Raw genomic sequence first — 19,556 nt, 5'->3', positions numbered from 1 at the left:
GCTTTGTATCTCCCCCCCCCCCCCCCCCCATCACACCCCCGGCTCCTGCATCTCTGCGGGGTCGTTCGGGACTTGTAGTGCACCGGCTCGCACCGGGCGCCGGTGCCCGCGCGCTCCGATGGACAAGTCCCGACCGACCCCCCTCGTTTGTTTAACCCACTGGGTTCCCCCGCGGGCACCCCCCCCTCCTTTTATATGATCCCCCCCTTAATCCGTTTATAGAGGCTGGAGATTACGAGCAGCAGCTGGAGCAGGTGTTCCCATGCTGGGGTGGGTCACCCCATGGATGGGGGGGGGGGGGCGTGGGGTGACCCACGGTGTCCCCAAGGTTGGGGTCAGGGTAATGGTAGACCCAGAGTATGGGATCTATACATGTAGATGTATACAGGGCCCTAATCCCCCCCTCAAAACCCCCAGCCCACCCAGGCACCACCACCCCCACCCCTGCCGTGCCCAGCTGTTGCAGGAGAGGAGCAGATATGAGTGTATGAGTTTGGGCAGCAGATAATCTGTAGGGAATTGGCCGCTGGAAACCTCATTAAAACCTCACCATGAAGCATCCAGTTGGTGGCCCCCTGCTTGGACAGAACTGCACTTCTGCCTCCCAGAAGCTGGGAAACCCACAGTAGGGTGGGGCAGGATCACCTGTGTGTCCCTTCCCCAGAAACGAGACACAGGCCCAGCGTGGCAGCAGTTCTCAGTGTCAGAGCTTTATTCCAGAACAGGAAGCATCAGCAGGAGGTGGAGGGGGAGATGCTGAGGGGCTGGGGGGGAAGGGGTCCCCAAGCCCCAGTGGAGAGACATGGAGCTAGAGGCTCCTGTGGAGAGACTGCACCAGCATCTCCAGCTGCTCGCCCAGGGCCACCTTATCCCCGTCATTGGTGATCACCCAGTCAAAGGCCACTCCTTGGTCCAGGCCGCACTCAGATTCAGCGTCGTCCACCCCTGGTAGCACAGAGCCCAGGGAGGCCCCAGGGGTGGTCAGGATCTGTCTGTCTGTACCCTCACCACGGCCTCACCCCCCGGAGGTGGGGGCCTTGATCCAAAGCCTCTCGCTCCCACTGCCAAGGAAGGGTAGTGGAGGCAGCAGACCTGTGCCCATTGGGCAACCCCACTTTTGGTGTCACACACCAGGCGAAGCTGCCCCTCGCTTGCTCACCGGTGACAAAGACCCAGTTCCTCCTCTTCCTTGTCTCCTCCGTGGCCACCACCCGCACGGTCTGCACCACATCCCCGTAGGCGGCCCGGAACCACTCCACATCTGAGAGGCGCCGCGTGTCACTCACCACCTGCGCAGGGCTCCATCAGCACCCCTGCCCTGCCCCCGGGGCCCCTGTGCACTCGCCCAAAACTCACCCACACCGGCTGCAGCGCCCCCTGCACCGCTGCCCGGCAGAAGAAGCCGGGGTCGGCGCGGCGCTTCTCCTCGCCCCAGCGGATCATGTCCTGACGGAACCCCTCCTTGTAGGCGCTGGCATCCAGGAGCCGCTGGAAGTCCAGACCGTGCTCCTGTGGGGAAGAGGGTTCAGTAGGCATGGCCTAGGCCAACGAGCATGGCGTGGCACAGCCACGGCTGCTGTCACACAGCGCAGCACGGTGGGACGGGATGGCACAGCGCAGCGCAGCGCAGCACAGCACGCCAACAGCTTGGCACGATGTGGTACAGCACGATCGTGGCGCGGCACAACTTGGCACAGCGCTGACACGGCTCGGTGTGGTGCGGCAGCCCAGCGCCGCGTGGCGCGGTGTAGTACGGCACGAGCACGGGAAGGCAGAGGGACAGCAAAGCACGTGCCCTGGCACAACTCCGTGTGGCACGGCACGGCTCAGTGTGAGCGTGGGGCGGCACAGCACGCGGTGGAACACGGCAGTGTCCTGGCACGGCTCGGGATGGTGTGGCACTGTATGTCACGGTACGAGCGTGGGGCGGCACAGCACAGCACGGCAGTGTCCTGGCACGGCTCGGTACCTTGGCGTACTGCTCCTTGAGGGGCCCGGAGAGGCGCAGAATGGTGCAGACATCAGGGCCCAACCTGCGGGGGAGAGGTACGCGGGGGCGGCTTACTGGCACCGGCTCCACTCGGCCAAATCCCGGCCTCCCTGTCCTCCGGCACCATCGCTGCACCCGGTGCTTTCCCCGCCCACACGCCTGGCCCCAGCCCCGCCCCGCCCGGTACCGGCTCCGCAGCTCCTCGGCCACGAAATCCTTCCCCGATTTCCTCTTCCCGCTCAGCAGCAGCACCGCGCGCGGCGCCGCCATCGGCGCCCCGGCCACGCCCCCCTGACCACGCCCACGTGGACACGCCCCGTGTTGCCCCGCCCCCGGCAGCCCGCCCGGCTCACGGCGCCCCCTGCCGGACAGAGCCCGCACCGCAGCGGGGACATGGGGGGTCCTGCCCCCGCTATCCCGCGCCCCCCGGCCCTTCCCCTGCCCCCCATTTCCTCCTCACACCCCCCATTCTCCTCTGACGCTCCCTTCCCCCAGCACCCTGCATTTCCCCAGCACTCTTCCCCCGACCATCCCTACTCTTTCTCCCAAAATCCATGTCCCCCGGTACCCTCTCTTGTCCCTAAGCACCCTTCCTCCTCAACATCCCTATGGCCCCATCTGCACCCCACGTTTTCACCTGCCCCTCAGTTCCTCCAGCACTCCTCTTTCCTTTTCACTGTTCCTTCTCCAAATCCCCATTTCCCCCCAGCACCCCCTTTGATCTCCCCCAGCAGCCCCCTTCCCCTCCAACACACCATATTCCTCTCTGCCCTGCCTTTTCATCTGCACCCCCTCTCCCCCCGCAGCCCTTCCTCCTCCCTGCACTCCTTCCTTCCCTTTCGCAGCACCTTCTTTGCCCACAGCCCTTCAGTCCGCTCTGCTCTCCCCTTACACCCCCTACTCCTCCTCTGAACCCCCATTTCTCCAGCCCTCTCCCCTCAGCACCCTCCCTTTTCCCCCACACCTACACGGCTCTGCCCAGCGGTGACTTTATTCATGGTGGCAGTGCAGTATCACACGGTGCATTTGGTTCGGGATGCGGCCCTACTTGGCCCTACAGGGTGTGGTGGTCACCCCCAGACCCCCATAAACAGCATATGGGGAGCCCTCGTGTGGGGGTGCTGGCACTCTACTGCCCCTCTGGCTCTACCCACGCGTGCCATGCTGCCTTGGGGCTCTCTGGCTCCACATGTTCCCGGAGGTGCTGCAAGAGAAGGGAAGGGGTGATGGGTGAGCTGCAGCAGGGGGGGGAATCCTCGGGGACCCCTGGCACTGCCCACCCCAGCTCACCCACTGTAGTGCTGCAGCATGTACTCCTCGAAGCCGTCAACCGCCTCCTTGTTGCCCCACTCCTGCCGCGCCACATCCTCAAGCAGATCCTCCACGTCATCCACAAAGTCGACAAACCGCAGGCGGTCGTGGGCAAAGACGCCGTCAGCTCTGAAGGCCCCATCAAGCCGCGGCGCCAGCCTCCCAAATTGCCTCCCCAAGCCCAGCTGCCCCATGTAGCTCTCCAGCAGTTGCAGGAACTGCACCTTCTGCACCGGCTCCAGTGCAGCCCCAAGCACTTCCTGGCCCTCCTTGTGGGCACAGTCAGTCACCCCAGAACAGCCCTGTGGTGCCCGGTACCGCCTGAGCCAGGGCAACTCGTGGGAATCGTGCCGGGGGTGGCTGTGAGACGGCTTCCCCCAGGCTTTGCCTGGCTTGTGTTCACGGGGGGCTCGGGGGTCCTTCTTGTGGCCTTTGCCATGCTCTCTCCTCTCCTGCTTGTGGGGGGACCCCCTGGTGCCATGCTGCTTGTGCCACCTGCTCTCCTTCTCCACCTTGAATGGCTTCTTCCAGGGCGTGGAGAACGGCCCCAAGCCCTCTGCCTCCAGCACCTGGGCCAGGTGCTGCTCCAGGGTGCTCAGCTCCTCCACAAGCCCCTTGAGATCCCCCGAGCCCCGCACACGGTCCAGGGTGTCCGCTAGCTCCTGCCTCAACGAATCCAGGCTGCCGCGCCGCCCTGCCGCGGCCTTGCCGTGCCCCGGCGCCCCTGTGGCACGTGGCTGCTCTGTGGCACGTGGCTGCTCTGTGGCACGTGGCTGCTCTGCCCTTGGCTCCCTGGGGCTGCCTGGGGCCTGCAGGCGCCGCAGCTCAGCCTGGGCCTCCCGCAGCGCCGTCACCTCCCGCTCCAGCGCCGCACGCAGCCGCGCGTTTTCTCTGGCCAGACTCTGCTGCTGCGCCCCGGCCGCGGCCGCCTCACCCTCGCTCTTGTGCAGCAGTGCCTGCAGATCTTCCTTGTGGGCCTGGGGCAGGGGTTGGGGGGGGGGGGGGGGGGCTGTGAAAGGGGTGGCAGCAGGAGAGCAGCACCGGGACACAGCACAGAGGCGCGGTACTGGGCACCAACCTGTAGCTCCGCCTGCATGAGCCGGATCTCCTGGTTCTCTTTGGCCAGCTTGTCCAAGAGTTGGCTCATGGACTGCATGCTCTGCGGGCCCCCAGCATCTGGCAGAGGGGGCTCCTGCTGGGACTCCTGGAGGACAGGAAGGTTGGGAGCCCTGGGGGCATCGGTGACACCCTGTGCCCTCACTCAGCCCTGCTTGAGACCCCTCCTTACATTGCTGTCTATGGACAGCAGTGACTCCTGCTCCCCAGCAGCCAAGTCCCAGCTCCCCACACTCTCCACAGGGCCTGCAGAGGACGACATGGGTCTGAATGTCCAGGCTGCTGCCAGATGTCCCCCTGCCCAGGTGGGCCAGTTGCCTCTACTCACCATCTGCCACGTCGTAGATACCACCTGGGGAGAGGAGGGGACAATGAGGGGGACGTCTGGACCCGACCCTGTCCCTGGGGCCTTGGCCACTGGGATCCCCACTTACCAGTGATGATCAGCAGCCCCACAGCAACCAAGGCCAAGGCACCCAGCAGGTACTTGTTCACACTGAGCCCATCATCACCAGTGTCTGGTGTCCCCCGGTGTGAGGCAGGCGTGACAGTGACGGGCTCAGGACGGGGCTTGTGGCCCTGCCGCCACCGCAGCCCCGCCGTGTCATTGTCACTGCTGGTGCTGGACACGTCCTCTGTTGTTGGCCCTAGGGGAAGACGGGTGGGACCTCCAGGGAGGGTCTACACCTAAACACTGCCAGCACAAATCCCCCCAGGCAAGTCCCCTGTGAGGGGTGGGGGGGGGGGGGGGTGTCCCCTGACCTGCTTGGGGGGTGTCAGGGCATGGTTGTGGCTCAGCCTCAGCATTCAGCTCCTCCTGCTCATCGCCCTCCAGCACGCTGGGCTCTGCTGAGCCATCCAGGGCGGGCACTGCCCCTGCCGTGGAGTCCTCACATTCCTCCGGGTCCTGCAGAACACAGGCACTGCCACATGGGGTATCCCTGTGTGGGGAGCAGTTCCAGCTCACCCCCAGCCCCCCGGTTCTGACTCACCCCCTGCCCGCTGCCCTCAGGGCACAAGGTCTGGCTGGGCGAGGCAGTGGCACCATTGGCGGTCACAGCTGGGGAGAGGCAGAGCAATGGCGTGAGACAGTGGCACAGGAAGGTGACACCAGGCTTGCCCCACACCCATGGTGGCTGCCTGCCTGTGACTGTGTCCTGGGTGTCTTCATCCTCCTCCTGCGGTTCCTCATCGTCAGACCTGCGGGAGGTTGAGTCCTGCTCTGGACCCACCGTGTCAATGGGCAGACCCTAGGGGAAGGGGGTACACAGGGAGACAACTTTAGCCCCCACCTCCATGTGCCTGCAGCCCCGGGTAGGCACTGAGGGGTGTGCCCGGGGGGGGGGGTCTCCAGCTCAGGGGGGGGGGGCTGCCCTAAGGGCCCCAAGGCATGGGGTCCCCGTTCTGGGATGGTGCCCTGGAGATCTCAAGCGGCGAGGGTCTGCTCTGGGGGTGGCGAGCCCTCACCTCGCTGCCCGCCAGCACCCAGCTGCTCTCTGCATCTCGGGGATCCAATTTCTCCTCCATAGGCACAGTCCAGTGCTACCTGCAAGGGGACGGACGCACGGACATCGGGACGTGACCCAGCTCCCAGTACCAGCTGGATGTGACCGGGAGAGCCACGGTACCGGTGCCAGCCAGTCCCTCCAGCCCGTAGCTGGGAGGCTTTCCGGTGCACCGGCTGTGCGGCTGCACCCCCACTGACACCAGCTGCCGCCGTGGGGTATTTTTAGCCGGTGATGCGACCCAGCAGGTGGACGGGAGACTCGGGGCCTGGCGTGGGGGAACCGGGGGGCCCCGGTCGGGATCCCACCGACCCACAGCAAAGCGGCAGCACCGGACGGGAATCTCGAGCAGCTCCCGCCACTCTCTTCTCCCCCCCACCCGCCGTCCGGGACGCAGAACCGGCCTGGGCCGGGGGTGGCGGGGGGTGACAACCGCCTCCTCTCCGCTCCCCACGGCCTCTCCGAGCTGCTCCCGCGCCCCTCAGCCCCGTGCCGGCGGTCCGGCCCGCAGAGGCAGCGCTCCCGCCGGTCCCGGTACCTGCGCCCGCCGCGTCCTGCCGGGAACTTTCCCCGGGGCCGCCCCCGCCGCACCGAGCCGGGGCGCGCACGTGACGCGAGCAGCCAATCGCAGCCCGCGGCGCACATGACGCGAGCAGGGGGCGGGGACACCGGGCGCGGCCCCGCCGGTACCGAACACCCCCCCCACCCCACCCGGTACCAGACACCGACACGCGCGTTTAAGAGTTTTATAACGACGGTACAAAAAAATTTCCATTAACGATCGGCTAAAACGGACGGACCTGGGGTGGGGGAGCGGGTACCGGGACCGTCCCGAGCACCGGAGCAGGCGTGACTGCCCCGTGAATGTGGAAAGGGACACCAGGAAGGCTCAGCCCTCACCAAGCCGGTGCACCGGGGGCCGGAGCCACGCAGCCAAGGCGTGACACCGGCACGGCCGGCACCGTCCCGGCTCCCCCGGTAAGTCCCGGTGCCAGGTGGTGCCCGGCAAGCAGCCACAGCCAGCGCACGGCAGCGGCGCTCCGGCTGGCAGGGGGGGGGCGACAGCTACAAAAAAACGGGTGTTTGGTCCTAAATCGGCGGGGGAAAGCTGTACACGGCGGCCCAACGGTGGCTCAGCCGTCGTTGGCGGTCACCAGCTGTCCCATGCCCTCCCGGATGTAGACCGACTGGATCTCCTTCGTCTTGAGGCAGAAGTCGCAGGCCCAGACGGCAGAGGCCTCCGTGGTGAGCAGCCCGTAGGCGTTCTCGGTCATGCCCGTGCACTCTCGGTGGAACCACTTCTGGCAGGAGGCCTCGCACAGGATGGCGTCCTGGTCGTCGTTCACCTCGTTGCGGCAGGCCCCGCAGGGGTACACGAGCCCCGGCGGCGGCTGGTGCCCTGAGGCGCTGCCGGCCTTGCCGGGGGGCGGCAGGGGGAGGCTGTTGCTCTCGGGGGTGCCGGCGCTGCGGCCGGTGCTGTTGGGGGCGAAGCCGGGCTGCGCCCCGTTGACGGTGGCGGGGGAGCCCGAGTGCTGCTCCTGGGCGAAGGTGCTGGCGGGAGGGTTCTTGCCCCCCTCCTCGCCGCCGCCGGGGAAGCCGGGATCCGCCCCGGCGAAGGGACTGGCTGTGGGCGGCAGGGGCGGCACGTTCTGCCCGGGGCGCTGCATGGGCGATTGTCCAAAGAGGTTGCTGGGCTGGCTGAAGCGCTGAGCCACCGCCGGCCCCCCGGGGGGGTTGAGGGCTGGCCCGGGTCCCATTTCCCCCCGCGGGGGCTGCCCCATAGTGGGGGACATCATGGGCCCGAAGCCCGCGACGGGCCCCTGCATGAGCTGCCCCATAGGGGGGCTGAAGTTCTGTCCGAGGGGCTGGCTGAAGGGCTGCCCGGCGAAGCTCAAGCCCCCCGGCTGCACGTAGTTTGGATTCTGGGGGGGCATGCTAAAGGCCGGGCCCATCTGCCCGGGGGCGAACGGCGGCGGCTGCCTCCGCAGGGGCTGGGGACCCCCGCCGTAACCGGGGGGCACCTGCGGCGACATCCCGCCCTGCATGCGGAAACCGCCGAAGGGGACGGGGCTGCCCAGGAAGGGGGCGGGCGCCGCCCCCACCTTGGGGGCCCCGAAATCATCCTCGAAGGGATTGGAAGCCACCAGGTGGTCCACCATGGGAGTGGGCGGCGGGGCGAACTCCGAGAGGTGCGAGTAGGCAGGGCCCTGCGGGGAGAAGGTGGCGGTCAGGCTTGCTGCGGCGCGTCCCCGGGCCCCGCGCCGCGCCGAGCCCGGCCCTACCTGCGTGTTGGACTTGCGCCGCTTCTTCTCGGGGCTCTTCATCTGCAGCCCTGAGGGGACAAGCGAGGCCGCGTCAGCGGAGCCGCGGCGACCCTCACCCACCCACCCACTCACCCACGGTCGCGGTCCACCAGCGCTCACCTGCCTTCCCCTGCTTGCGGCCGGGCCCGCCGGCGGCAGCGCTGCCCGCGGGGTGCGGGGGCCCCGGCGGGGCCGGCGGGGCCGGGACCGCTCCCTCCAGCTTCTCTGCGTGCGGGGCCGCCATAGCCCTCAGAGCGCGCGCGCCGCCGCCATGGCCCGGCCGGAACCGGAAGCCGGGCGAGGCCAATCACAGCGCGCTGGGGGAAGGGGGCGTGGCGACGCGCGGCGGACGCGTCAATCACCGCAGACTCCCGCCCCACCCCCCGCCGGACCAAACCAAACGCGGCGCGATGGAAGGGGGGAGAGGGGACAGACGGGACAAACCACGTACTGCGGGGGGGGGGAGCAGGGGAGGAACCAACGCCCACAGCTCACAGCAGGCCGGGCCTAGAGAAATAGCAACTTTAATAAAAGCGCCATTCCTTTGGTATAACAGGCCCCTGGAGACAAAGATCAGCCCTTTTCCCTGGGAAAGAAAAGTGGCCAGCCCAGGTTCCTGATGTCAGTTTGTAGGGTTCCCTTGGGACTGTCAGGGCAGAAGAAATTTGAGGTGGGGGCAGCTTGGGTCTGCGACACATCCTCGATCGTTTGGATTTTTGGAGGTGTCCGGCCAGTCAGGGCCACAGGCCCCTGGAGACACAGACTGGTCCTTTTCCCTGGGAAAGAAAAGTGGCCAGCCCAGGTTCCTGATGTCAGTTTGTAGGGTTCCCTTGGGACTGTCAGGGCAGCAGAGGTTTGAGGTGGGGGCAGCTTGGGTCTGCGACACATCCTCGATCGTTTGGATTTTTGGAGGTGTCCGGCCACTCAGGGCCACAGGCCCCTGGAGGCAAAGATCAGCCTTTTTCCTGGGAAAGAAAAGAGGTCAGCCCAGGTTCTTAATGTTAGTTTGTAGGGTTCCCTTGGGACTGTCAGGGCAGCACAGGTTTGAGCTGGGGGCAGCTTGGGTCTGCGACACATCCTCGATCGTTCGGATTTTGGGACGCAGCCGGCCACTGAGGGCCTAACCCTAAACCCTAAACCCAAACCCTAACCCCTAACCCTACAAGATGGTGGCACCCATGTGGTCACATGATGGGGAGTAAAATGGCAGCACCTGTGTGGTCATGTGACAGGGAGCAAGATGGTGGTGCCCATCGGGTCACATGATGGGGAGCAAGATGGCGGTGTCTACATGGTGGGGGTGATGTGGGTAGTGGGTATTGTAATGTGCCAGGTGGAGCACTAATTAGGGGTTGTATAGGTATATATAAAAAAGAAGAAAAACTATATGTCCGGTGCAGCAGTAGAAAGTTTCAGGCTCCCGGGGAGTAAATTTTTTTTTTAATAATTATTTCAAGTTTGTTTTTTATTTTACTCCCAGGGAGCCTGAAATTTTCTACTGCTGTTTTTTGAAAGCTAGAAAGGGAAACAAAGTTAGAAATGAAAAGATGGAAAGAAAGAAAAAGACATACTTAAGAGAGGACTTAAGAGAGGACTTAAGAGACGACTTAAGAGACGAAAAGAAATAGGAAAAGAATGGCAAAGAGTAAAAAAATGAGAAGGGTTACAGTGAAAAAGAAAGAGGGTGAGAGTGAAAAAGAGGACAAAAGAATCGAGAAAAAAAAGAAGAGAAGCTGGAGAGAAAAAGAAATAAAGAGTAAAAGCATCAACTAGAGAGACAAATAAATAGTTAGAAATAGTGAAATAGAGAAACAGAAGAAAAGACATACAGGGAAATAGAGAAGCAGAGAGAGAGAGAGTTAGAAACAGTGAGAAACAGAAACAAAGTTAGGGACGGACAGAAATGACGTGACAGAAAGAAAACTAAGAGAAGAAGCAAAGGAAGAAATACAGTGGGGGAAAAAAAAAGACTAAACCACACCAAAAAAACACAGGAGCCAAAGGGGGAGGGGGAGGGAGTGGGGGGCATCATTATTAGGGTTGATTCAACTTTATTGAATGATTTTTTTATTTACACTCCAGCAAAACACATGGAAACGATGTATATGAATGGGAGCGTAGATACAATCCGTACGCTGACCGGTAGAAATCCCACTTACGTACGGAGCCGTATGTGGAAATGCGGCGGCAAATGCAAACACGGAACGATACGGGGCAATAGAAACCGAACGCATATTAACACAATATAACATTTTTTCTATCTACATTACATTTTGTTTGATTGTTAGAGGAAAGACCAAAACAAAAATAGCACACAGAAAACAACAGTCATCCACCATGACCACCTCCTTCACATTGCACGCAAACTCACCGTCGCTCTCGTTTCAACCGCTCCGTTACGCCCCGGCAATCGTTGTTCCTCGGGAACGTGGTCCCCGGGAGCCTCTGAAAAAATCCTCCTGCCTGACGAAAACCCCGGTCCCGGGACGGTCCGCCTCCAAACTTTGGCGATGAACGTCGCCTCGCGGACCGGCCGGGACCGAGGAAAAAAAACCCAACCGGGGGGAAAAAAAAAAAAAAAACCCCGGCTGGGGATTTTTTATTCTAAATTTAAAAAAGAGCTGAAAAACCTGAAAGGCAAAGGCCATATGCACAAGGTTAGAACCGGTCAACACACACTCACACCTGCAGACACAAGCTCTCACAGACAGACACGGACAATCACGCTCTCTCACACGCTCTTCCGCTTACACGCTGACCGCGACCCTTACTTGAAATGCTACGCTGACGCTTCGACGCGTCTTCTGACCGCGGCTCTTCAATGTCCAGTGGTAGATTCCAGGATAACGTGTAGGGACCCGGGGACCTGCGAGACGACAGAGACGACGGGAGGCGGTCGACGAGTGACTATCTGACGGCTAGGAGCTATTCCTGCTCCGGGTCCATAAATTTTGTACCCAAAACCCCAATAGAAGACAGATGAACTATAAAGTTTTATAACTGCTCTACCTAACCGTGACTACGTGCCTGGGCAGGGCAGCTCCGATCGTAAGTGGCACGACAGAGGCATGTACAACATAAGCCAAGGTAGGTACATACAATATATGCACAATATAAGCCAAGGTAGGTACATACAGTATAAGTACATACAATATAAACCGACATAGGTACATACGACATAAGTACATACAATATAAGCACATACAGTATAAGCCAACATAGGTAGGTACAACCTAAGCACGAACAATATAAGCCGACATAGATACAATATAAGTGAGGACTTGACGTAACTCTCCGGAAGATTAATTGTTGAGCCCTATACCCTTTGAGAAGGCGCAAGCTACGGAACTACTGCGGTCAGGTGATGAGGGTCTAATGTGCTCCCTCTAGAAGTCCGAGAGAATGGCACGGGAAGAGAAGGCGCTACCAAAGGTGAGAAGGAAGATGGATGAGAACGTCTCCTGTACTTCTTGCCGTCTCAAAAAGTAAAAATGTAATGATGCCGGAATAAGCGATATCCAGGAAGGTACACGAGTAAAATATGGCCGATACGGCAGAGAACAATGCCGATAAAGCCTCGAGATGTAACAAAGGCCTATGACGCAGAAATCAATGGACACGGACGACATAACACGGACATGGACGACATAACACGGACACGGACGACATAACACAGACACGAGTGGAAACTGCCTGGCAGTTCCACCTTATGGACCCAAGATTGCTAGTCCAAGATGAGTCATAGGCCGATGATGCCAAAGGAAAGAAAGCCCTAGGGCAATAGCATGTGATGATGAAATTTAACTCCTTTCAAGATGTTAGTGCCAAAGGACTTAAGAGGAAGCCTAAGAAGCTCAGTAGGCCTAGACAAGAAAGCGATGACTATGGCGTGACTGTGGCTAGAGCTCCGGACGTGAAGGCGGGCTCCTCGGGTGAAAAGATCCACGACGACGTCGAGAGTTGAAGAAGGCCGCCGACGCAAATCTCGCGAGGACGCGAAGACGGATCGGAACTGCCCTGCCCGGCGAAGACTCTGGTGAGGCTGAGGAGAAACCCTCTCCCTCTGCTTCCAAGGGGCCCGTCCCACTATGGGCCTCTCCTCTAAGCTAACATCTAATTGTCTCCTGTGATAGTAAAGGTTTTTCCCCTTCTCCCACCTACTGGCCCCGACACTTAGCTTTTGCAAGACGACCGGACAAAATCCATCGTCAGCCGGACGTGGACGGCGACATGTTCTCTACATCCGCTTCGGTGCTGCCGTTTCCAAACTTCAGCTATGCGCCTCCTCACGGTACCTAAGACAAAACAGAAAATGCAACTAGCGCCCTGCAAAAGAGGAATCCCTGGAACTCTGACGCACCGCTGCCCCGGCTCACCTAAAATCTTGATGCGACTCAACAGGCTGCCAGGAGGATACCTACAAAAGGAAAAGGTACAGGCTTAGCGTGCATAACGGTCACCTATGAGTCACCCAGCCTAAATGCCGACTCACCCGCTTGACTCTGTTCCTTCACACGCCTAGGGCAGCAATGACACCTGCAAAGAAACAAAGCAAAAAAAACCACACTGAGATACTGAGAAAAGACCACCACCCTGACCCGACAAGTACGCCCACCTACACCTTAAGCTTGCACCCACCTGGCCTCAGACATCTGGGATCAGAGACATCTCGCAAGAGGACTGCCTAAAATAAAAAAAAAAAAAAAAAAAAAAAAAAAAAGGGGATGCTTAGACTTTCACCAAAAACTGAGACCTGTGCGAGAACAACTGCTCCTGTCCACTGCTCACCTGACACACTTGGCCTTGACTGCAGCTATCTGCCTGGACTTCCTAATAATAGACAAACAACAGTGCTGTACACAGTCACCATTTATGCTTCCCCTGCAAATACAAACAGCGACTGACCTTCTCAGGGAAAACCCCCTGACCCAGGAGGGGCGCTCTGCCACAGACCTTAAACGTCTGCACCTGAAAGAAAGTTAGGAGAAAATTCAAACAACTGTAGGATAACTTAACAGGTCCAAGCATCCTGTGTGAATCTAGGAATACCATCTAGAATACAACTACATCCCCCATTCCAAACTGCAGGTCTCCAGGACTTGTGCAATTACACCAGGCTATGCAGCAGGACAGAGCCGCTCCTGACAGTCCCAAGGGAACCCTACAAACTGACATCAGGAACCTGGGCTGGCCACTTTTCTTTCCCAGGGAAAAGGACCGGTCTCTGTCTCCAGGGGCCTGTGGCCCTGAGTGGCCGGACACCTCCAAAAATCCAAACGATCGAAGGATGTGTCGCAGACCCAAGCTGCCCCCACCTCAAACCTGTGCTGCCCTGACAGTCCCAAGGGAACCCTACAAACTGACATCAGGAACCTGGGCTGGCCACTTTTCTTTCCCAAGGAAAAGGCTGATCTTTGCCTCCAGGAGCCTGTGGCCCTGAGTGGTCGGACACCTCCAAAAATCCAAACGATCGAAGATGTGTCGCAGACCCAAGCTGCCCCCACCTCAAACCTCTGCTGCCCTGACAGTCCCAAGGGAACCCTACAAACTGACATCAGGAACCTGGGCTGGCCACTTTTCTTTCCCAAGGAAAAAGGCTGATCTTTGCCTCCAGGAGCCTGTGGCCCTGAGTGGCCGGACACCTCTAAAAATCCAAACGATCAAAGATGTGTCGCAGACCCAAGCTGCCCCCACCTCAAACCTGTGCTGCCCTGACAGTCCCAAGGGAACCCTACAAACTGACATCAGGAACCTGGGCTGGCCACTTTTCTTTCCCAAGGAAAAGGACCGATCTTTGTCTCCAGGAGCCTGTGGCCCTGAGTGGCCGGACACCTCCAAAAATCCAAACGATCGAAGATGTGTCGCAGACCCAAGCTGCCCCCACCTCAAACCTGTGCTGCCCTGACAGTCCCAAGGGAACCCTACAAACTGACATCAGGAACCTGGGCTGGCCACTTTTCCTTCCCAGGGAAAAAGGCTGATCTTTGTCTCCAGGAGCCTGTGGCCCTGAGTGGCCGGACACCTCCAAAAATCCAAACGATCGAAGATGTGTCGCAGACCCAAGCTGCCCCCACCTCAAACCTGTGCTGCCCTGACAGTCCCAAGGGAACCCTACAAACTGACATCAGGAACCTGGGCTGGCCACTTTTCTTTCCCAAGGAAAAAGGCTGATCTTTGCCTCCAGGAGCCTGTGGCCCTGAGTGGCCGGACACCTCCAAAAATCCAAACGATCGAAGATGTGTCGCAGACCCAAGCTGCCCCCACCTCAAACCTCTGCTGCCCTGACAGTCCCAAGGGAACCCTACAAACTGACATCAGGAACCTGGGCTGGCCACTTTTCTTTCCCAAGGAAAAGGACCAGTCTGTGTCTCCAGGGGCCTGTGGCCCTGAGTGGCCGGACACCTCCAAAAATCCAAACGATCGAAGATGTGTCGCAGACCCAAGCTGCCCCCACCTCAAACCTGTGCTGCCCTGACAGTCCCAAGGGAACCCTACAAACTGACATCAGGAACCTGGGCTGGCCACTTTTCTTTCCCTGGGAAAAAGGCTGATCTTTGCCTCCAGGAGCCTGTGGCCCTGAGTGGCCGGACACCTCCAAAAATCCAAACGATCGAAGATGTGTCGCAGACCCAAGCTGCCCTCACCTCAAACCTGTGCTGCCCTGACAGTCCCAAGGGAACCCTACAAACTGACATCAGGAACCTGGGCTGGCCACTTTTCTTTCCCATGGAAAAAGGCTGATCTTTGCCTCCAGGGGCCTGTGGCCCTGAGTGGCCGGACACCTCCAAAAATCCAAACGATCGAAGATGTGTCGCAGACCCAAGCTGCCCCCACCTCAAACCTGTGCTGCCCTGACAGTCCCAAGGGAACCCTACAAACTGACATCAGGAACCTGGGCTGGCCACTTTTCTTTCCCATGGAAAAAGGACCAGTCTGTGTCTCCAGGGGCCTGTGGCCCTGAGTGGCCGGACACCTCCAAAAATCCAAACGATCGAAGATGTGTCGCAGACCCAAGCTGCCCCCACCTCAAACCTGTGCTGCCTGACAGTCCCAAGGGAACCCTACAAACTGACATCAGGAACCTGGGCTGGCCACTTTTCTTCCCAGGGAAAAAGGCTGATCTTTGCCTCCAGGAGCCTGTGGCCCTGAGTGGCCGGACACCTCCAAAAATCCAAACGATCGAAGATGTGTCGCAGACCCAAGCTGCCCCCACCTCAAACCTGTGCTGCCCTGACAGTCCCAAGGGAACCCTACAAACTGACATCAGGAACCTGGGCTGGCCACTTTTCTTTCCCAAGGAAAAAGGCTGATCTTTGCCTCCAGGGGCCTGTGGCCCTGAGTGGCCGGACACCTCCAAAAATCCAAACGATCGAAGATGTGTCGCAGACCCAAGCTGCCCCCACCTCAAATCTGTGCTGCCCTGACAGTCCCAAGGGAACCCTACAAACTGACATCAGGAACCTGGGCTGGCCACTTTTCTTTCCCAAGGAAAAAGGACTGATCTTTGTCTCCAGGGCCTGTGGCCCTGAGTGGCCGGACACCTCCAAAAATCCAAACGATCGAAGATGTGTCGCAGACCCAAGCTGCCCCCACCTCAAACCTGTGCTGCCCTGACAGTCCCAAGGGAACCCTACAAACTGACATCAGGAACCTGGGCTGGCCACTTTTCTTTCCCAAGGAAAAAGGCTGATCTTTGCCTCCAGGGGCCTGTGGCCCTGAAGTGGCCGGACACCTCCAAAATCCAAACGATCGACGATGTGTCTCAGACCCAAGCTGCCCCCAACTCAAACCTGTGCTGCCCTGACAGTCCCAAGGGAACCCTACAAACTGACATCAGGAACCTGGGCTGGCCACTTTTCTTTCCCAAGGAAAAAGGCTGATCTTGCCTCCAGGGGCCTGTGGCCCTGAGTGGCCGGACACCTCCAAAAATCCAAACGATCGAAGATGTGTCGCAGACCCAAGCTGCCCCCACCTCAAACCTGTGCTGCCCTGACAGTCCCAAGGGAACCCTACAAACTGACATCAGGAACCTGGGCTGGCCACTTTTCTTTCCCAAGGAAAAGGACCAGTCTGTGTCTCCAGGGGCCTGTGGCCCTGAGTGGCCGGACACCTCCAAAAATCCAAACGATCGAAGATGTGTCGCAGACCCAAGCTGCCCCCACCTCAAACCTCTGCTGCCCTGACAGTCCCAAGGGAACCCTACAAACTGACATCAGGAACCTGGGCTGGCCACTTTCTTTCCCAAGGAAAAAGGCTGATCTTTGCCTCCAGGGGCCTGTGGCCCTGAGTGGCCGGACACCTCCAAAAATCCAAACGATCGAAGATGTGTCGCAGACCCAAGCTGCCCCCACCTCAAACCTGTGCTGCCCTGACAGTCCCAAGGGAACCCTACAAACTGACATCAGGAACCTGGGCTGGCCACTTTTCTTTCCAGGGAAAAGGACCAGTCTGTGTCTCCAGGGCCTGTGGCCCTGAGTGGCCGGACACGTCCAAAAATCCAAACGATCGAAGATGTGTCGCAGACCCAAGCTGCCCCCACCTCAAACCTGTGCTGCCCTGACAGTCCCAAGGGAACCCTACAAACTGACATCAGGAACCTGGGCTGGCCACTTTTCTTTCCCAGGGAAAAAGGCTGATCTTTGCCTCCAGGGCCTGTGGCCCTGAGTGGCCGGACACCTCCAAAAATCCAAACGATCGAAGATGTGTCGCAGACCCAAGCTGCCCCCACCTCAAACCTGTGCTGCCCTGACAGTCCCAAGGGAACCCTACAAACTGACATCAGGAACCTGGGCTAGCCACTTTTCTTTCCCAAGGAAAAAGGCTGATCTTTGCCTCCAGGGGCCTGTAGCCCCTGAGTGGCCGGACACCTCCAAAAATCCAAACGATCGAAGATGTGTCGCAGACCCAAGCTGCCCCCACCTCAAACCTCTGCTGCCCTGACAGTCCCAAGGGAACCCTACAAACTGACATCAGGAACCTGGGCTGGCCACTTTTCTTTCCCAGGGAAAAGGACGAGTCTGTGTCTCCATGGGCCTGTGGCCCTGAGTGGCCGGACACCTCCAAAAATCCAAACGATCGAAGATGTGTCGCAGACCCAAGTTGCCCCCACCTCAAACCTGTGCTGCCCTGACAGTCCCAAGGGAACCCTACAAACTGAGATCAGGAACCTGGGCTGGCCACTTTTCTTTCCCAGGGAAAAGGACCGCTCTGTGTCTCCAGGAGCCTGTGGCCCTGAGTGGCCGGACACCTCCAAAAATCCAAACGATCGAAGATGTGTCGCAGACCCAAGCTGCCCCCACCTCAAACATGTGCTGCCCTGACAGTCCCAAGGGAACCCTACAAACTGACATCAGGAACCTGGGCTGGCCACTTTTCTTTCCCAGGGAAAAGGACCGCTCTGTGTCTCCAGGAGCCTATGGCCCTGAGTGGCCGGACACCTCCAAAAATCCAAACTATCAAAGATGTGTCGCAGACCCAAGCTTCCCCCACCTCAAACCTGTGCTGTCCTGACAGGCCCAAGGGAACCCTACAAACTGACATCAGGAACCTGGGCTGGCCACTTTTCTTTCCCAAGGAAAAGGACCGCTCTGTGTCTCCAGGGTCCTGTGGCCCTGAGTGGCCAGACACCTCCAAAAATCCAAACGATCGAGGATGTGTCGCAGACCCAAGCTGCCCCCACCTCAAACCTCTGCTGCCCTGACAGTCCCAAGGGAACCCTACAAACTGACATCAGGAACCTGGGCTGGCCACTTTTCTTTCCCAAGGAAAAAGGCTGATCTTTGCCTCCAGGAGCCTGTGGCCCTGAATGGCCGGACACCTCCAAAAATCCAAACGATCGAGAATGTGTCGCAGACCCAAGCTGCCCCCACCTCAAACCTGTGCTGCCCTGACAGTCCCAAGGGAACCCTACAAACTGACATCAGGAACCTGGGCTGGCCACTTTTCTTTCCCTGGGAAAAAGGCTGATCTTTGCCTCCAGGAGCCTGCGGCCCTGAGTGGCCGGACACCTCCAAAAATGCAAACGATCGAAGATGTGTCGCAGACCCAAGCTGCCCCCACCTCAAACCTGTGCTGCCCTGACAGTCCCAAGGGAACCCTACAAACTGACATCAGGAACCTGGGCTGGCCACTTTTCTTTCCCGGGAAAAAGGCTGATCTTTGCCTCCAGGAACCTGTGGCCCTGAGTGGCCGGACACCTCCAAAATCCAAACGATCGAAGATGTATCGCAGACCCAAGCTGCCCCCACCTCAAACCTGTGCTGCCCTGACAGTCCCAAGGGAACCCTACAAACTGACATCAGGAACCTGGCCTGGCCACTTTTCTTTCCCAGGGAAAAAGGCCGATCTTTGCGTCCAGGGGCCTGTGGCCCTGAGTGGCCGGACACCTCCAAAAATCCAAACAATCGAAGATGTGTCGCAGACCCAAGCTGCCCCCACCTCAAAGCTGTGCTGCCCTGACAGTCCCAAGGGAACCCTACAAACTGACATCAGGAACCTGGGCTGGCCACTTTTCTTTCCCAGGGAAAAGGACCAGTCTGTGTCTCCAAGGGCCTGTGGCCCTGAGTGGCCGGACACCTCCAAAAATGCAAACGATCGAAGATGTGTCGCAGACCCAAGCTGCCCCCACCTCAAACCTGTGCTGCCCTGACAGTCCCAAGGGAACCCTACAAACTGACATCAGGAACCTGGGCTGGCCACTTTTCTTTCCCAAGGAAAAAGGCTGATCTTTGCCTCCAGGGGCCTGTGGCCCTGAGTGGCCGGACACCTCCAAAAATCCAAACGATCGAAGATGTGTCGCAGACCCAAGCTGCCCCCACCTCAAACCTGTGCTGCCCTGACAGTCCCAAGGGAACCCTACAAACTGACATCAGGAACCTGGGCTGGCCACTTTTCTTTCCCAGGGAAAAGGTCCACTCTGTGTCTCCAGGGGCCTAGGGCCCTGAGTGGCCGGACACCTCCAAAAATCCAAACGATCGAGGATGTGTCGCAGACCCAAGCTGCCCCCACCTCAAACCTGTGCTGCCCTGACAGTCCCAAGGGAACCCTACAAAACTGACATCAGGAACCTGGGCTGGCCACTTTTCTTCCCAGGGAAAAGGACCGCTCTGTGTCTCCAGGGGCCTGTGGCCCTGATGGCCGGACACCTCCAAAATCCAAACGATCGAAGATGTGTCGCAGACCCAAGCTGCCCCACCTCAAACCTCTGCTGCCCTGACAGTCCCAAGGGAACCCTACAAACTGACATCAGGAATCTGGGCTGGCCACTTTTCTTTCCCAAGGAAAAGGCTGATCTTTGCCTCCAGGAGCCTGTGGCCCTGAGTGGCCGGACAA

The 19,556-nt window shown here is 59.4% G+C and overlaps 3 protein-coding genes across 5 annotated transcripts; all 3 read right to left on the bottom strand.

Annotated features, from left to right (window-relative positions):
- Nucleotides 1-690: 690 nt before the first annotated feature.
- Nucleotides 691-2,988, bottom strand: PMVK (phosphomevalonate kinase). The gene is made up of 6 exons (XM_053966745.1): nucleotides 2,959-2,988; nucleotides 2,178-2,281; nucleotides 1,970-2,033; nucleotides 1,357-1,509; nucleotides 1,160-1,289; nucleotides 691-945 (listed from the first exon to the last, which is right to left on the bottom strand). Exons 1-6 carry the CDS (start codon nucleotides 2,986-2,988, stop codon nucleotides 809-811), a joined length of 618 nt encoding a protein of 205 aa, XP_053822720.1. The 3' UTR covers nucleotides 691-808.
- PBXIP1 (PBX homeobox interacting protein 1) lies at nucleotides 2,966-11,148 on the bottom strand. 3 transcript variants are annotated; one of them, XM_053966939.1, is made up of 11 exons: nucleotides 10,997-11,148; nucleotides 5,885-5,963; nucleotides 5,562-5,667; nucleotides 5,410-5,477; nucleotides 5,180-5,324; nucleotides 4,852-5,064; nucleotides 4,746-4,769; nucleotides 4,590-4,663; nucleotides 4,380-4,505; nucleotides 3,281-4,278; nucleotides 2,966-3,194 (listed from the first exon to the last, which is right to left on the bottom strand). In XM_053966939.1, exons 2-11 carry the CDS (start codon nucleotides 5,942-5,944, stop codon nucleotides 3,137-3,139), a joined length of 1,872 nt encoding a protein of 623 aa, XP_053822914.1. In that variant the 5' UTR covers nucleotides 5,945-5,963; nucleotides 10,997-11,148; the 3' UTR covers nucleotides 2,966-3,136. The 3 variants fall into 3 exon arrangements, with proteins under 3 accessions (XP_053822914.1, XP_053822916.1, XP_053822915.1); XM_053966941.1 differs by lacking the exon at nucleotides 10,997-11,148 and adding an exon at nucleotides 10,597-10,988; XM_053966940.1 differs by lacking the exon at nucleotides 10,997-11,148 and adding an exon at nucleotides 6,461-6,585.
- On the bottom strand, nucleotides 6,655-8,497 carry PYGO2 (pygopus family PHD finger 2). Its single transcript, XM_053967012.1, has 3 exons — nucleotides 8,346-8,497; nucleotides 8,205-8,254; nucleotides 6,655-8,129 (listed from the first exon to the last, which is right to left on the bottom strand). The coding sequence occupies exons 1-3, from the start codon at nucleotides 8,467-8,469 to the stop codon at nucleotides 7,056-7,058; spliced, it is 1,248 nt and encodes a 415-aa protein (XP_053822987.1). The 5' UTR covers nucleotides 8,470-8,497; the 3' UTR covers nucleotides 6,655-7,055.
- Nucleotides 11,149-19,556: the final 8,408 nt, after the last annotated feature.

Source organism: Vidua chalybeata, chromosome 29 (genome assembly GCF_026979565.1).
Source record: "Vidua chalybeata isolate OUT-0048 chromosome 29, bVidCha1 merged haplotype, whole genome shotgun sequence".
In the NCBI taxonomy this organism is placed as follows: Eukaryota; Metazoa; Chordata; class Aves; order Passeriformes; family Viduidae; genus Vidua; species Vidua chalybeata.
Note: the sequence above shows the minus strand (reverse complement) of the source record. Positions and strands in the feature narration are given on the sequence as shown.

Coding starts and splice junctions, on each gene's coding strand:
- PMVK (XM_053966745.1), bottom strand. CDS start 2,988: ATGAATAAAGTCACCGCTGGGCAGAGCCGT. Junction 2,034..2,177: donor GCCGAGGAGCTGCGGAGCCG/GTACCGGGCGGG, acceptor TCTCCCCCGCAG/GTTGGGCCCTGATGTCTGCA. Junction 946..1,159: donor GAACTGGGTCTTTGTCACCG/GTGAGCAAGCGA, acceptor CTGTGCTACCAG/GGGTGGACGACGCTGAATCT.
- PYGO2 (XM_053967012.1), bottom strand. CDS start 8,469: ATGGCGGCCCCGCACGCAGAGAAGCTGGAGGGAGCGGTCCCGGCCCCG. Junction 8,255..8,345: donor CCGCAAGCAGGGGAAGGCAG/GTGAGCGCTGGT, acceptor TTGTCCCCTCAG/GGCTGCAGATGAAGAGCCCC. Junction 8,130..8,204: donor GGCGCAAGTCCAACACGCAG/GTAGGGCCGGGC, acceptor TTCTCCCCGCAG/GGCCCTGCCTACTCGCACCT.
- PBXIP1 (XM_053966939.1), bottom strand. CDS start 5,944: ATGGAGGAGAAATTGGATCCCCGAGATGCAGAGAGCAGCTGGGTGCTG. Junction 4,664..4,745: donor TATCTACGACGTGGCAGATG/GTGAGTAGAGGC, acceptor CGTCCTCTGCAG/GCCCTGTGGAGAGTGTGGGG. Junction 4,279..4,379: donor TCATGCAGGCGGAGCTACAG/GTTGGTGCCCAG, acceptor CCCCTGCCCCAG/GCCCACAAGGAAGATCTGCA.